At 40.0% G+C, this 17,584-nt stretch overlaps 1 protein-coding gene across 1 annotated transcript in view; it reads right to left on the bottom strand.

Moving 5' to 3' along the window:
* The window catches only part of cntn5 (contactin 5), a 586,736-nt gene that overhangs the window by 72,124 nt on the left and 497,028 nt on the right, over nucleotides 1–17,584 (bottom strand). The window contains exons 9-10 of the mRNA XM_084320137.1: nucleotides 11,569–11,750; nucleotides 1,487–1,623 (exon numbers count right to left, since the gene is read on the bottom strand). Of these exons, the coding sequence (XP_084176263.1) occupies nucleotides 1,487–1,623; nucleotides 11,569–11,750 (319 nt within the window). The remainder of the gene's footprint in view (nucleotides 1–1,486; nucleotides 1,624–11,568; nucleotides 11,751–17,584) is intronic.

Here is a 17,584-nt window from a genome sequence, read left to right as displayed (position 1 = left end):
CGCTTGCTCAGCGGAGGCAGGACTTGAGGAAGGCAGCATGACCTCCCACGCGTTACACTTCACCAATGAGAGCCCTCGCTGCCAGGTGAGAAGAGAGCCACTGGCTGTCGCCGCACGTGTCGGAGGAAGCGTGCGGATACTTCAGGGTTCCCTTGTACCGACCAGTAGGAGAACATGCGCGCAACAAACAGGTAGGGGAGGGGGGGGGGGGGGGAATTGGCACAACGACTAAATTGGGACGGGGAGAAAACAGAGAAAAATCTGAGAAAGAGAGACACAAAAAAAAAAAAAAAAGCTACAAACATCTGACAGGTGCACAACATCTAGATCAGGGGTAGGCAACCCTAGGCATTTTCACAGGCACAGGGGGCAGCATTAAAAATATTTTTTATTTTTTATTTTTTTGCTTTGAAATATTATAGTGAAATATTTTGCACTGTTGTCGCATTTATCTTATTGAAATCCTCCCACAGGTTCTTTTTACTACCACATATTTAATTGAGACCATTTATTTGTTTATTATTTCAATTTAGCTGGAAATACATTGCTACATCATTCAGTAACATTTGCAGAGCCTTATAACAAAAACATTATTACGGTCACCATTGTGACCAGTGGGATTAATCAACAAATTGTATTATTTATTTTTCTATTTCATTGAACATTGCACATGTTAAACGCCATTTCTTTTACTCAAAATGTGAGTATTACCAAGTCAACTTGTGTTCTTAAAACAATGACAATAAACATAGTTTTATTAGGTTGAAATAATGTGGTTGTGTACTTTTTTTCTGTTAACTTATTATGGATTGAAAAATGAAAACCTTAATGCACAGTAACTGAACTCAATATTTTTAAGTTCTGGTAACTTATTATAATTTGTTTTACAGTGTAGTCTTGCGATCAATCAAAACGTATTTACACGATATACCTCACATTCACCCTCCATTCACATCCTGGTGTTCTCCTGGTGTTCTCCATTAGGCCTGTAGGTGGAGCTATGACAGCACACGTACAGTACACACCGATGGTGTGTGATGTGTCCAAAAATGAATGGGCAAATGTGAGTGAAATGGTCGCACTGTATGCAGCTGTTTGTCTGCATTGCATCCCCCCCCCCCCCCCAACTCAGATTTAGGGTTTATACAACCATCATAATAATATTGTTAATAATAACGATAACAATAATGATGTAATAATGTAAAAATTATCATTAAAAATACCTGATAATATGAGAAAAATAATTACGATGCATGGAATATTGTTGAGGCACACTAGTTACAAACTATATTTCAAACAGGCACTCCATGTCAAAAAGGTTGCTGACCCCTGATCTAGATGAAGGAAAAGTCTTCAGACTGAATACAAATATAACACATCGCCATCTTGCAGGCAGCTCCACAGCAAGCGGTCAGTGTCAAGTGCATCGGAGGTCTAATAGTGTCATCCACGGCAAGGCCAGGGTGTTGTGTGGTAAGGTCAGTACCTGGGGGGTCAGGGGTAGACCGTTGCGAAGCCAGCGATAGATGGACCTGGGTCTCCCTGTGGCCTTGCACTCCCATAAGAGCCTCTCTCCACTATCCAGTTGAGTGTCATTAATCATTTTGATCCACTGTGGGAGGGCTTGAAGAATAAAGAGTGAGGAAAAAAAGGTTCAACATGAAAATCCTTGAAACACGTAAAAACAGGTACAACCATGTATGCCGGTATATATACTTTTTGCATAATGTATTGTAAAGGTGCAAGTGTTACAGTAACATAATTGTATTTAAAATAAACTGTTTATAGGTGTTATATATATATATATTTTTAAATACAATAAAAAAATATTAACAATGTGCCTACGCACTGATCATATCCAATCAATGGTAGATGGATTTGTTGGGTAACCTCTACCAAAGACAACGGCTGCTTGAGTCACTGGTCATAAACCGCTTTGTGTGGATGCATGCAATCCTTCCGCCACTCCAGCCTTTACCATGTGCAGGGGGGCCTAGAGATAATGAAGCGCTTCAGCCTTGGTTAAAGCACACGGGCCCAAGGCCCTGTACTCACTGGCAATTTCCATTCTCCCCACATCACAGGAAGAATGGGGAGCCAAATTTGTAGCAGCCTCACGCCGAACATAATTTAACAGGTCAGCCTGTAGTTTGAACTTTCATTGTGAGATCCTGACCATAATCATTCAATCAAACCATGCAAAACCCCGGCATTCTACTGACGGTGCCATATGCAAAGAGATGAGAATGTGTCTGGCATGCTAGGGGCAGTAGCTCAATGGCAACCTCCTTCCTGTCTGCTGGGATGTTGTTGCTTGACACTGCACAAGAAAAAAAAACGACCCACACACACTGCCTCAAAGTCAACATGTGGAATGTGCTTTACTGCTATCGGTCTATCCTGCTGAAGGGTGCCATTGGATTGCTTTCTTCTAAGTACACATGGTGACCCTTCATGGGCAATTCCCCTCAATGTTGCGGAAATTCCTAGTATTCAACATTGTAGTCTTGGTTGGCAAACACCAGATAATTGTAAATCACCTAACTGTTAGATATCAGTGACAACTGTGGCCAATGAGCTGTGGCGTTGCGTCATAAGAATACCGTGCTTTTCAGATACTATGAGAATATTTTACATTTGTACATTGTACATGTATGCGTTGTATTTATACTAGGAAAGAGATGCAAAGACATTCAAGCAAGACACTCAGAATCAAGAAAATGCATGCAGACAAAACATATCGAGGATCTACATATGACAATTATTTTTGTTTTGTGGATATTTAGGATATTCATTTTACAAATATATCTCTATATTTCTATTATACTGTCTGTGAAGCGATCTGCAGAATAATTTCCATGAACGTTTTCCGAAACGATTTGATTTGATTTGGGGAATGCCAACTGAAGAGACCACTTATTGCAGAATAGAACAAACACCCCGTTCATCACATAATTATCCCAAAGACTACTTACCTATACATTGAGTACTTCTAAATCAAATTGTGGAATGATCAATGTTTGTGAATTCCAGTTTGAGCCTGTAGTAATTTTTATGTACATTCACTTCTGTGTTACTGAGCCAAATGACGAAACATAGATGTCTAAGTCAAGAAAGATAGTGCTCACAAATCCTTTTTTTTGGGTTGTTGGACTATGGGAACTAGGAGGTAGGTAGAACGGTCGTCTGGTAATCTGAAGGTTCCCAGTTTCATCCCGATTCCTGCAACGTGTCGGAGTGTCCTTGAGCAAGACACCGAACCCCTAACTTGCTCCCAATGAGCATGTTGCCTCTGCCGTCGGGTTGTGTGTATAATTATGTGTGTATCTGTGAATGTGAGACATAAATTAGAAAGTGCTTCGGATTAAATGTTTTGATCCCCGTCACCTGATGAAGATCTGGGATCAAAACGTTGCCAATAATCCAAAAGTAAACTATTTTGGGAGCATTACAAAGGAGGCCTATTTTTCTCTGAATTCCAGATTGAAACCAAACTATTAATTCCCACTAAAACAGAGGCGCTTTGGCATGCGGCCCACACTGCAGAGCAGGTGATCTGTTGCCAGTTGGCCTCCAACAGGGTGGCTGCATGACACCAGGGCTCAGAGAGAGACTGGAAAGACAGCCAAGCAACTCTGCACACCCTGGCAATGAGCTACTGTATTTAAAAAAAAATCTTATGGGAGATAATAACCGTCCTTAAATAACAAGACGACCATAACAGCCTCTTCAATAGTCAACCTACTGATAGGGTGAAAACGATGGGCCTCGTGCAACAACCGTGCGTACCGTGATCTTAAATTGTGTTTAAACAATTTTGTGGCAATTTAAACATTTTCTGTTATTGCAGATTTTTTCGTTGGTAAGAGTGCTGTCATACTGAGATACACACAACAGTTCTGCTGCTTAAACGCCTTTTGTGAAGAGAGAAATATCATTACATACAAATAGATATAGCCTAATGCATATGAATACTATACGATTATGTTAGTGATACAAATGAAAAAGGCATAATACAGACTAGGGATGTTCGATATTGGCTTTTTTACCGATGTCCGATATACAGATATTGTCCAACTCTTAATTTCCGATACCGATATCAACCGATATCAACCGATACCGATATATGCAGGTTTTCCCCTCCCAAAAAACGGAATAATTTCAGGTAATTAACATTACATATCTCTTATTGTGGAATTAACACAACATTATGCATACTTTTGACAATAAATCAAATCAGAATTTGTTCTTACTTGCTTGCCTGGGTAAATAAAGGTTAAATAAATGTAAAAAAAAATAATACGATACCGATAATTTCCGATATCACATTTTAATGCCAATATCGGTATGCCGATAATATCGGACATCCCTAATAGTAATACAGACTAATGATTGCGTGATTGTGAACATGATAGTGATTATGGCATAAATTCATAATGAAAAAGCAGGGAGAACCCATACATGTGTTGGGAATAAGCCTATTTGGTAGACTACTGTATTAGGTAGCCTTTAGGTATAAGGAACAAAAGGAGGATAACAATATAATATATTACCATCAGAGATGCGGGTGGAGCTCTTTCATTACCTTCACTTCCATTACAGCCTATTGTCAGTTCTTTACTCTATTTCATAGAGACTTCCTCCTCTGTCCTGCTCTCCTTGCTTTTATGATCGACTGGCACTCACCATGTCTCTTGCAGTGTAGTGTCATGTCGAACGATTTTGTTCTTTATTTCATTTAAAATATAAACCGCAAATTCTTTTGCCACTCGTGTAGTTTTGTTGGTCATTTGATGTCACTGCTGACACTCTGGGAAATTATATTCTTGGTTTTGACAGCAGCACTTGTTCTTCAACACTACAGTTCTTAAACCGAAATCCTATTGATCGGCCCAAAAGCGATAAGGGAAGTGCTGTGTGAAAACCTGGGGAGTCTGTCATCCTATGTAAAGACTGAGGTTACAAGCCTAGGTGTCATCTTGGACTCAGACCTGACCTTTAAGTCTCATATAAATAAGGCCATGAAAACGTCATTCTTCCACCTAAGAAACATAGCGAAAGTAAGACCTTTCGTAAATAAAAAGGATGCAGAGACACTTATTCATGCTTTTGTATCAAGTCGGCTTGACTATTGTAATGCACTGTTCACTGGTCTTCCCAAAGCAACCATTGGGAAGCTTCAGCTTATCCAAAACTCTGCAGCTCGATTACTAACTCATACAAGGAGAAGAGAACATATCACTCCAGTCCTAGCCACTCTGCACTGGCTTCCAATAACTCATAGAATTGATTTTAAGGTCCTTTTCCTAACATATAAAGATCTTAATGAGCAAGGCCCAAAATACATAGCAAATTCCCTAGTTAGTTATCTGCCCTCAAGAACGCTACGGTCATCCACTACAGGTTTACTAGACACGCCCAGAAACCAAAAGAGGATAGGAAGTATGGCATTTGCCAACTATGCCCCAAAACTATGGAACACACTACCAACACACATCAGAAACGCCAGCTCCATACACATTTTTAAAGGAAAATTAAAAACGTACCTATACAGTCTAGCTTACAAATAGTTATGGCTTGGAAAAACCTGATGGATCCATGAGGCTAGGATAAGCCTTGTGGACCCAACTTTTTAGATGAAGGAACGGGTACATACGCACACAATACACGACCACTGATGGATCCGTAAGGCTTGGAAAAGTCTTGTGGACCCAACTCTTTAGATGAGGGAACGGGTACATACGCACACAATACGCGGCCACTGATGGATCCATGGGGCTTGGATAAGTCCTGTGGACCTAACTCTGGCCACTGACCACATGAGGGAACGGGTACATACGCACACAATACACGGCCACTGATGGATCCATGGGACTTGGAAAAGTCCTGTGGACCCAACTCTGACCACTGATAAAAACGTAACTACACTAGCGTTAAAAGAGCTAAACATTGCTACCTACCGTACAAGTGCATTGGTTTAGTGCACTTCCGGTTGCTACTGAGCGGACATGTTTGTGCGGACCTGTTCTCCCAAACTGGTAAGCAAATGACTGTTTTCATTTTTACGTTATTTTCATTTTTACGTTATTATTATTATTATTATTATTATTATTATTATTATTATTATTATTATTATTATTATTATTATTATTATTATTATTATTATTATTATTATTATTATTATTATTATTATTATTATTATTATTATTATTATTATTATTATTATTATTATTATTATTATTATTATTATTATTTTTTTTTTTTTTTTTTTTTCTTAACTGATCACTGTGACTTTATTGCTTTTATCGTTATATATGCCTATATTTGTGTACAGCACTTTGAGCTGCATGACATGTATGAAAGGTGCTTTATAAATACTTACTTACTTACTTACTTACTTACTTACTTACTTACTTAAAGTAAAGTTCAGAAATCCGACAACTGGTCATTTTGGTGCGTTACTATTAACCCTTGCACTGAAGAACCATATAAGTCCAATTTGAATTTTTTTGCCCATGTATTTGGAGTTGTGAAGTTAATATAAATCACTTGGAGTGTGAATGTGATACATCACAAGAAAATACTCAACCTCTACTGTCTTTAATAATATAAATATATAAATATAAAACATTACTGTGAAAACCTAAACCGGAGAAATATGGATCTTCGTCTGAGGTACTCAATTATGCTAATAGCCAATGCACAGCCACGCACATTCAATTTAAGATAAAATGCAGTTCATCGACATTATTCAGGTGGGTAGGAATAGACTTGGCTTGGCTGTCAGTGCACATTTCATGAATCCCATGTAAGATTTTCTTATTTTCCTCTTATTGCTTTGTGCAAGAACAAAATATGAGAGAAAACTAAGAAAACATTCATGTATGTCTTGGACGAATCATTTTACTCATTCTATACTAGTATTTTATCAAACAGGACAGTGTTTGGAAGGTGTTATCTGTGATTTCTAAGGAGACAAGGTTTGTGTCGCCAGTTACTTCCACAAATCTTTGCTTTCAATATCTCAAAAACCGAAATACTTCTGTGCCTTTTGGATGAACTAAAAGGTCTCCCAATTAGCTTCTCAGTATCTCTTTCACCAGATTTTTGCCAGGGGCTGCTCCTAAATCCTAAAGTATAGGATTCAGTTAGGATTTTTGATCTACAGTGAAGTACAGTACTGTATATCCCTCAAATCCTAGGCAATGGGCTATCCTAACAATCCTATCCTAACAACCCATCGGCTTGCAAACTAAAATAATCGAACGTTGCCAGTGCTACCAAGATCATGTATGATGGAGTCACAACCACAATGTTTATTATTGAACCTTATTTTAACGATGCCCACCAGGTGCATTGTCTGGCAGCATGGCTACATGGGTAGGGCTCCAAGCCATAGGCGGCGGATAATGAAGGCCAGGGTAGGCTAAGCCTACCCAAATGTTATGCTGGGAATTTTTTAAATGATGAATAATATATGTGTGCAGCATTATATAGGCTACTATATTGTGTGTGTGTGTTGTCGCTGCAGCCCCCTGGTGACAATCTGGTGATTATGGGTAGGCTCAGGTTAAATAATGTAGCCAATCACATCCTGATCCCGCAGCAAAGCATAATACATTTTTTGTAAACATCTGCATTCTGAATTTCCATTCTGCAATCGCTTTGTAGCGAACAGTGGTGCGTTGGTCATGGGACGGGGTTGCACGCCATTTTAACAGGTCTGTGAGCAGGAGCACGCGCACGCACATGCACGGATGTGCATGCACGTGCACACAAGAATGCGCTCCACTTGACTCATGCGCCAACTCGCCAAGTACCCACCTGGCTACTTTACATAACAATAGCTCAGGTCGTCAGGTGTGTTCAAATACGTCCTCAGATACATTCACACAAAACTTGTGAATGAAATGTGTTACATTCCATTCCTAGAGGCAATTAGGCATTGTCTTTATTCTGTGCGCACGCAAGGGTACATTTATGCGCATGCGCGGGAGAGCGCACACGTGACATCATTAAAACACAGTGCAACCAGGTATGAAATCACCAACGCACCACTGGTAGCGAACACCACAAGCGCGCTATTTTGAGTAACATTTCTAAAAGCAAAATTGATATACAGTCTTTTTCAAGGCAACATATAAAAAAAGTAATTCAGAACCCTGCTCAGGCTGCCCCTGGGCATAACACCGGATCACCTGAGGCTATTGTATGTTGCTTTATCTTTGCAAACAAGGGCTTGCTCTACGAGGGCATGATGAGAGTCAGAGTTAATAAAATCGTGGACACTTTTTAGAGCTACTGTATGTACATTGTTTTCAAAGCATGATGAGATCCAAATTACGGAAAACGTTTCCTTCATTGCCGTCGGCACCGCAACTTGTGAACGGTCTTTCTCAGCAATGAGGTGCATCCGAAACTGGCTAAAAAGAACAACAATATGCGCCAGGAGAGACAGTCAACTCTGAGTCTGCTTCACATTGAAAGTGATCTCACAGACAAAGTCAAAGCAGAAAAGATCATTGATGCCAAGACGAAACGTCGCATTTTGATTTTGCTGCATTAAGGTAAGACAATGGTTAATCATATTGGATGCTTTCATTTGAACACTTAACTTGTGTGTATTGTATGAAATCAGAACCTGGACAGCATGGTTTGCAGGTGCACGCAGCGTGCGCAAGCAAAAAAGAAAAAAGGAAACATTTTGGATTGTCGGAAAGTGATGTTGTTGTCCAGCAGGGAGCCCTCTGTCCTCTTGACTCGGCAGTAACAATGCCCCTGTCATGGTGACAGGGACACCGTACAGTTGTGGCACCCTTTGGATGAGATTTTAAACCCAGGGTGTCTATCGCAAAGAGTAGGGGGTTCCCCAACATTCCTGGCCAAATTCCCAATCAGGTTTCTGACATCAAGGCCACCTAATCATTGCTTCCCTTAATTGGCTGACATCAATCCCTGTCTCCTGAGCCTTTCAGCCATTGTGCAGTCTGATGTCTGCCTGGTGCCAGTTACTGGCAGCCATTGAGCCTGCATAACCCAAGGTTGGGTGCTACACAGTGGTGGCAAAGGAGGGCATTTCCACCCTACGTTGTAAAGTGCTTTGAGTAACTAGGAAAGCGCTATATAAATGCAATATTCATCCATTCACTCATTCATCATTCATTAGGTTAACATGACTCAGTATTACAAGCTCCTCAGCATGTTTGAACCATTTTCTTCCTTAAATCTTCCTCATCTTCGAGTACTGTAATGTGCTGCAGCCATACAGTATGTCAAGTATGTTACCTTTATTAGGTGCAGTGTGGTGTCAGAGAGCACTGTCTGAAGTGACTGTGACTGAGGAGGTGACTGAGGAAGTAACTCAGAAGACATTTGGCTTGGCGGATCACTATGTCAAGCATTGCTTTGGCAAACAACCAATTCCCAATGAATGAATGATGTTGAGCCAATACGGACGACAGGTCCACACTGTTATCAAGATGAATAAGGCGTGTAAAAGTGTGTGGATTTCGCCTGTCACTCATCACTCAGAAACAAGTTCCACTCTTTCTAAACGTCAGACAAATTACAGCAGGCAAAATAGGATAGCATAGGATGGTAAAGGTGAAATAGGATTCCATAGGATGGTAAAGGTGAAATAGGATAGCATAGGATGGTAAAGGTAAAATAGGATAGCATAGGATGGTAAAGGTAAAATAGGATGGCATAGGATGGTAAAGGTGAAATAGGATAGCATAGGATGATAAAGGTGAAATAGGATAGCATACGATGGTAAAGGTGAAATAGGATAGCATACGATGGTAAAGGTAAAATAGGATGGCATAGGATGGTAAAGGTAAAATAGGATAGCATAGGATGGTAAAGGTGAAATAGGATAGCATATGATGGTAAAGGTGAAATAGGATAGCATAGGATGGTAAAGGTGAAATAGGATAGCATACGATGGTAAAGGTGAAATAGGATAGCATAGGACCGTAAAGGTGAAATAGAATAGCATAGGATGGCAATGGTTAAATAGGATAGCATAGGATGGTAATGGTAAAATAGGATATGACAGTGGATTTCTGTTTGGCTTCCGTAATGGCAAAATGGAATTTCCTATCCTCTGAGATAAGGATGGTTAGGAGGTTAGGATTTATTATTCTGTACTGTATACCCAGACATTTCACTCTCAACTCCTGGAATCGTGAAGCCAAAAGCCACCTAAAAAAGCAGCCATTTACCTCACGCTCCCACTGAGCTAATGTCCTAAATGGATCCAAAGCGCTTTACAACTTATGCCTCACATTCACCCATTCACTCACACACATTCACACACCGACAGCGGAGGTAGCCATGCAAGGTGCCAACCTGCTCATCGTAAGCAGTTAGGGGGTTAAGTGTCTTACTCAACAACACTTCAAGGAATCACAACACGGGAACTTTCCGATTACCAGGCGACCGCTCCACCTCCTGAGCCACTGTCGCCCCGATGTACATAGTACTGCATGGCTATGAATTGATGTACATTATAGCCTTCTGTCTATTGTCTGTTGTGCTGTCCCTGTGTCCTGCAGTCTTGCCGCTGCTGTGTTATACTGTATGTTCCAAGCTTGAATGAATTCAAAATGCCCTCAATCTCAGATCCAGCACCTGGATGCGCTTTAAAATACCGCCTGTGCGGACTGAGGCATGTAAAAGAAGCCTATTTATTTTGGTCCTGGGATGACCTCCAGACACGTCTCGAATTGGCCTCTCCGATCTCCTTGTATTGCTTCAAACTAAAGAATTCGGGAAATACTTTCCACCTGCTGCTCCTGCTTTGATGTTGAATACAAGATTTTGGTTGATTGTTATTGTTTTCTTGTGCTTGTATTTTTTTAAGCTGAATTTTACTCTTCATTTAAAATGTCGGTTGTATGGTAGTCTAATTTGTGCTTGCCTTCTTGGCCAGATCACCCTTGAAAAAGAGACCTCGGTCTCAATGGGTTTTTATTTCTGGTTAAATAAAGGTTTGATGATGATGATGATGATGATGATGATGATGATGATGATGTATGTGTATTTCATGTACTCTGTAAAGCTTTATGAGTTGTTGACATGTCTCTGCACCACTGTCACACTGTCACCAAGAGGCATGCCTGTACATTTGGCCACACTCCGACGAAGAGAGTTGGGGCAATGTTTCACTCTCAAACATCTCTGTCCCAAGAGGAAGTCAACTATGCTACTTATACTCACATTATTTCCCCATATTGAATCAATTATATTATATTAATTGTTGATGTACAGGCTGTGTGGTGTACAGGCTGTGTGATGTACAGGCATATGTCATTTGAGTGTAATTTGGTGAATCAAGTGATTCAAATACAACACTTTATAAAAATAAATGAGGGAGTGGTGCAGAATCTACTGGACAAGCAAAAACAACGTTATTATAAGGCCCCCACCAGAGTGGTGCAGAATCTACTGGACAAGCAAAAACAACGTTATTATAAGGCCCCCACCACTCTCCATGAACAGAAACAACATAGACGCAGTGCTGATGATAATGGTTGAGAAAGAAAGAAAGAAGCGATGTGGACTCACTGTAGACCTGCAGGTGGCCTTTGAAAGCAGTGCCTCCTCTCGGGTTCTCCGCCTTGCACTCGTACGTTCCCGAGTCCTCCAGCTGAATGTTGGGGATCTCCAGCACAGCCTGCGACTTCCGAAGTCTTGCTTTTTTTGGAATGTTCCCATTTATCTTCCTCCAAGTGATGGTGGGGACTGGACTAAAAGGAGACGAGAGCTGGATTATACCCCACAATTCATACCTGTGCAACAGCATGCCTGGTGGTAGGCCTACTGTTTATTTTACAAGCCATGGTATGAGCCATAATGATTCAACATATAATTATATTTATTCATATAATCATCATTATTATTAGAATTATTATTGTTATTAATGATAATAATAACAATATGCGTATACTAATCACAATAATACTACTACTAATTATTAATACAATAGTAGGGGAGAGTAAGTAGTGCCAAGGGGCAAGTAGTGCCACCCCTGTTATCTAGAAAACCATAGAAGAAGTTGGTCATGTGACAACATATTTTTGAAGAGGCATCCATTTCACTCAACCTGCAGAGAAGGGAGACACCTGGCTTGAGAGGTAAGCACATTTAAGTTAAAAAAAAATGTTTTGCCCTCCAAAGTAAAATGTGTATGATCAAGGTTTTTTTTATTGCTGTGTTTGAACAATTATAGTCAACTTTGAAAACAGTTCACACATGTTTTAGTGCTTTAGTAAGCTACACCATAAGTCTATACAGTTAGCATGATGCTAGCTCAAAACAGCTGGGGGATGCATTTTTTTTCTCAAAATGGTAGGCTTGGGGTGATTTGTGCCAAAGGGCCTGGGTTAAGTTGTGCCAGGTGTTCTGTTTGTTAAGTTGCCCCAACTTATAATTATTAACTATATATATATATATTACTTTATTGTATTTTATTGTTATTGTACATTGTATTCTTACATTTGATCACTAAAACGATGTGATATTCTCAATTTTAGACCAAAATCCATCATGCCACGCAGATATACAAACGGAAGACAGACAGGGTTTCAACTCCTCTTGAGAAGTTGGAAAGAGCAGTGAAAGAGGTGCAACAGGGGAAGACTATACGTCAGGTTGGAAAGGAGATGAAGATCTGCAGGATGCTTTTAGCGCTTTTGAGATTAAAATGATCTGTTTTACGTAAAATTATCAATGGCACAATTTACCCCAGTGTATTCTCTCTAATGTCACAACTTACCCCGCACCGGGGGCAAGTTGTGCCACAAAACCACTTTTTTTTTCTAAAGCTATATTTCTGAAACAGTTTATTTAAGATCCAAAGTGATTGTCCCCAGGGATGCACAATATCCTAAACTACATATTTTAGTTGGGGGCATTACTGTAATCCCCTTGCTTTAAAGGCACTTTAAGTAAACATTGGCACTACTCACCCCACTCTCCCTTACTACTACTACTACTACTACTACTACTACTACTACTACTACTACTACTACTACTACTACTACTACTACTAATAATAATAATAATAATAATAATAATAATAATAATAATAATAATAATAATAATAATAATAATAATAATAATACTGATACTATTTCGTTCTCTGGTATAGATTTGAACCAAGGACCTTTTGATCGGTTCTGTGTAGGGCTGAAAATAGATTTAAATTTAAATAATCATAATTCATAAAACCCCAGATCAATCTTTAAAGAAATATGTTATATATACAGTATATATATATATATGCTATATTATTGACTGCTGTAGTGTGTTGGTTATGTTAAATAAAAAGTACATTGCTGCTTTGTGTTCAGTTCTTAATGTAAACATTAATATTTTTTTAATAATGCACCAGGTTAGAAGGTTCCTTATACAATTTACAGCATTAGTTATCTGAGAATATCTTTCATATCCAAGCTAAATTGGTCACACAACTGAAATATCCCTAACCGAATCAATATCTAATCGAATCGGGACCTTGTGAATCTTAATCGAATCGATAGGGGAAATGAGTGGCGATACCCGGCCCTAGTCCTATGATGCCTTTACTGTAAATGAGCTTCACGGGATGTCTGCTTACCAGACACAAATAAAACAAATGGCAGGTCACCAGCGATATTCAAATCAGGTTACCTAGATTCTGAGAGATTGATTCGTGTTTGAGCAATGCCATCTATCACTTGTTTGTTCATGGAATGCCACTATAGATCCTCATGATAGATGGCTTGCACATGCGGAAACAGGATGTCTTACTACACTCTATCAGTAGTGCACTGGTATGACAGCAGCGTTTGACAGCTCTCTGAAAGATGGAAATGTGACACGGTGGAAGCCTCCAGTGCAGCCATCAATCACTTAGTAAGGATGGCAATGTTACATCCCATAGCTTTCTTATCTGCTCAACACTCACAAGGACATCAACAGGGCCTCCTGCTCTCAAAACTGGGATTCAGAGACAAAAGTCTCAATGCCTCAAAGTGTCTTCTGAACAATGGGTCTCATTCTCAAACGAATTTACGACCAAAAATGTCCTCTTAGGCAGATTTCTGCCCATTTAAGACATATTAGGGCTGGGAGCGGGAGTCCCCAAATTTTCCTGAGATCAGATTTGATCGTGGCTGAGAGCAGATTTAAGAGTGCTGAGGAGCAGTCTTATGATTGATTGAGTAATTGAACATTTTATTAACTTGACACTGTGTTCTCATAGTGATTCCTTCATGTCAACGCTACAGGCCTCCTTGGAATTAATTACTTAATCATAATTAAAATAAATATGACAATATTTGTACGATAAGAAATTACACATTTGATGTCGGAAAAATAAATAATATGGATTCATCTGATCACAGGGCAGCTGCTTAACCATATCTGAACCAGCTATTTTGGACAAATGTATAATTACTTTAATTACTCAGATATTCAAACACAATTATGCAATTATTGTGAAATTATTGAAAATAATAATTATTTAATGCCTTCTGTGGAATTTGTATTTCTTATTTGTTACACATCTGTTTTAATGATTAATTATATACATTTGAAAGAATGCAGGTCAACATGCAATGTATCCCATTGATTGGTATACAATGGGACAGACCTTTGTTTGATTGATTGATTGATTGATTGATTGAAAACTTTATTAACAGATTGCAGAATGGGTACAGTACAGTACAACTCAATTACATACAATTGTTAAGGGGATGCAGACCAGAGAAAGACTTTCATCTTGTTTACATCAGGGTCCCCCATTTTCAATTCATCATAACATATATGACACACACGACACAGATAGACAGTACTGCTACATCTATACATTTATGACATACCAGATTTGCAAATACAGTACTGTTTGTGATACAAAAAGAGTCCAGAAAAGAGAGTACATTTGACGTAGAAACTGTTGGAGGAGGTTGGGTAGGACGGGTGGGTGGGGGATAAACGTACACTGTACAAGCAAAACTGTACATTGGAATATTGACAAAACCATACTTTGTCATTTACTGTACATTGGAGGGGGTTGATATAGCTATAAACCTGCATTCCTTCAAATATATCATTAATCAATTAAACTTATATTGAAATACACTATATAGCCTATACACCAACACTGAAATGACAGTGGATAAATAAATAAGAACTAAAGCTAATCGGTGGAAATAGACGGCATTAATATTCCATAACAAGTCTTGTGTGCGCCTACGAATGAACAGTATAGGCTTAATTATGGAATAACAAGCCATACTGCGTTCATTCATTACGCCCGCCGTAGGCTATATATATTTCATTCATTCATTCATATACAGTACTGCGCGCGTGTGTGTGTGTGCGCGCGCGCTGCGGCAGGTGTACCATGAGCTGTATATGATGCCAATACATTAATCTAATCTAGTTTTGATGGCTCGCAAGACTCGCAAAGCACTTCCGCCATTCCATTTTCACACAGCTGCGTCACTAGTTGCCTTATAAGGAGCTCTGGAGGCGTTGTTTTGTATGCAAATGACCGGAACGAGAACGCGCGTTTCGAGTTTAAGACAGAATGCCATTCGCCAAGCAGGTACCAAATCCTGTCACAGGTGCGACCGTTTCAGCCACTTAATACATATTCCCAGCACGTTCGAGACTCAGAGTGAAATTGTCATTGATTCTGTCTCAGTGGTTCCAAGATAAGTCTTCCAAAATAACTCTTTGAAAAATGTTAGAGAATGAGACCCAATATTATTAGCTATGTGGGCTCAGGGACGTGCACAGGACTTTAGAGGGGCAGGTGCTCAAAGGCTGAAAAGGGCACTGGGCCTGTGCGTGTGCGAAGCGAGTGCGTGAAGCGTGCAAGCCCAATTTTGGGGGGCCCTTTTTTTTTATCCACTTTTTCTCCCATTTTCTATATTTTCTCCCATCCCAATTTCGTATCATCCAATTCAACCCTCCCCTGTCACAAACGCTGTTTCTTGCCTCCCACAAGCCGGCTGCAATGTGGACTAAGTCATACATAGCACAAGTCCCCTCCGGTACTTGAGGTAACAGCAGTCGCATCTTTTCACCTGCGCAGCTCGATCTCTCAGTGGCGAGGAGTAACGCGTGGGAGGCTCACGCTGCCCCCGACACTTCCTGATTCTACTGCGCAGGCGCACCAACCGACCTGTAGGAGTCGCTGTCCACAACGCCCGATCCCCACCCATCAGTTTCCCACCCCCTAATACGGCCAATGTGTATTAGTATGAACGACCAGCTAAACTGAAAGCAATGTGGAGAGCTGGGCTCGAACAAGCGAGCCCAGCGTCTCCGCATTCGTGGCGAGCGCCTTGCCCACTACGCCACGTAGCCGCCATGGGGGGGGGGCCCTTTTTCTGCTTTTTGGGGGTTTTTGGTGATCAAATATTGAATATTGAACTATAATAATCAGTGCAGGAGCTCACTTATCCTTGAAAGACACTTTTCTCACTGACTTAAAAGGCCCATACATCTCCATAAATGTAAAATAATTAAAAAAAACTTGGCATAAAAAGGGCACTTTTTTATGAGGCACAAAAGGGCAGGTGCTCGAGCACCCTTTGGGCTCTATGTGTGCACGTGCCTGTGTGGGCTAGTGGTTTTCAAGTGTTTCACTAGGGAGCTGAATTTTTTTATCTAATCTTTTTTCTTCTTTTTTTCTCTCAGGCAGCTGACAATTTACCCAGTATTTATTGAAAAGAAATTTGGGGATAATAAACGACTAACCAAAAGATTAAATTTCTATTGTATTCAGACGTCCTTGGGATACAGAGACTTGTAAAAGCTGTGATGACATAACAACATAATCAGTTCATTTGAGTTGTGCAGTGAAAAGCCCTCAGATGTGGAGCTCATTCTTGACACATCAACTAAAGCTACTTTAAAACATTAGATCGTTGGTGTTTTTCTATTCACTTTGTAAGTCATTGGACCGGAGAGCCGCACAGAGGATCTAATGTTCCCCTACATGCTGCTGCTTTCCTTGGACTGCATGTGACGTTTCAAAGCTTAGCACCAAGTTCTTGAAGTCCTCAGCTATAGCTTGTGTCAAAGGTGAGGAGCTGACAGGGATGTGAAAATAGATTACTCAATGAGCCTTTAGACTACAGGCACAGCGGCTGACTTGTGCGGCTGCATAAAGCGAGCCGGGCACTGTCGCATCCAGGCTGCAGCCAGTGTTTTCATTTAATACATTTTCCTTTCATTCATTTTGAAACGGACAGTATACGGTCTACCATATATGCCGTTAATCATCTGGAAAATGTCCCAGTCACTGATGAAAATAGCATTGATGAAAAGCCTAACAGTAAGTAATCCAACATGATAACACTTTCTTACACGCACACATACATTGCGTGATGTTTCATGACACCTTCTTGAAAGAACAATCAATATTCATAACAACTTCATTAGGCTACACGTTAATGTAGGCTAATATTTTCTTGCGACATAATTACATAGTGGATTATGAAAGAAAAGCCCCTTAAGGCCAATGTAATTTCCATTTGAACATGCGTCTCTAGATTGACTCAACAGCTTTTTACCAATGGCTACC

The sequence above is a fragment of the Notolepis coatsorum genome (assembly GCF_963971535.1).
Source record: "Notolepis coatsorum genome assembly, chromosome: 1".
In the NCBI taxonomy this organism is placed as follows: Eukaryota; Metazoa; Chordata; class Actinopteri; order Aulopiformes; family Paralepididae; genus Notolepis; species Notolepis coatsorum.
This window is presented reverse-complemented; position numbering and strand designations above follow the sequence as displayed.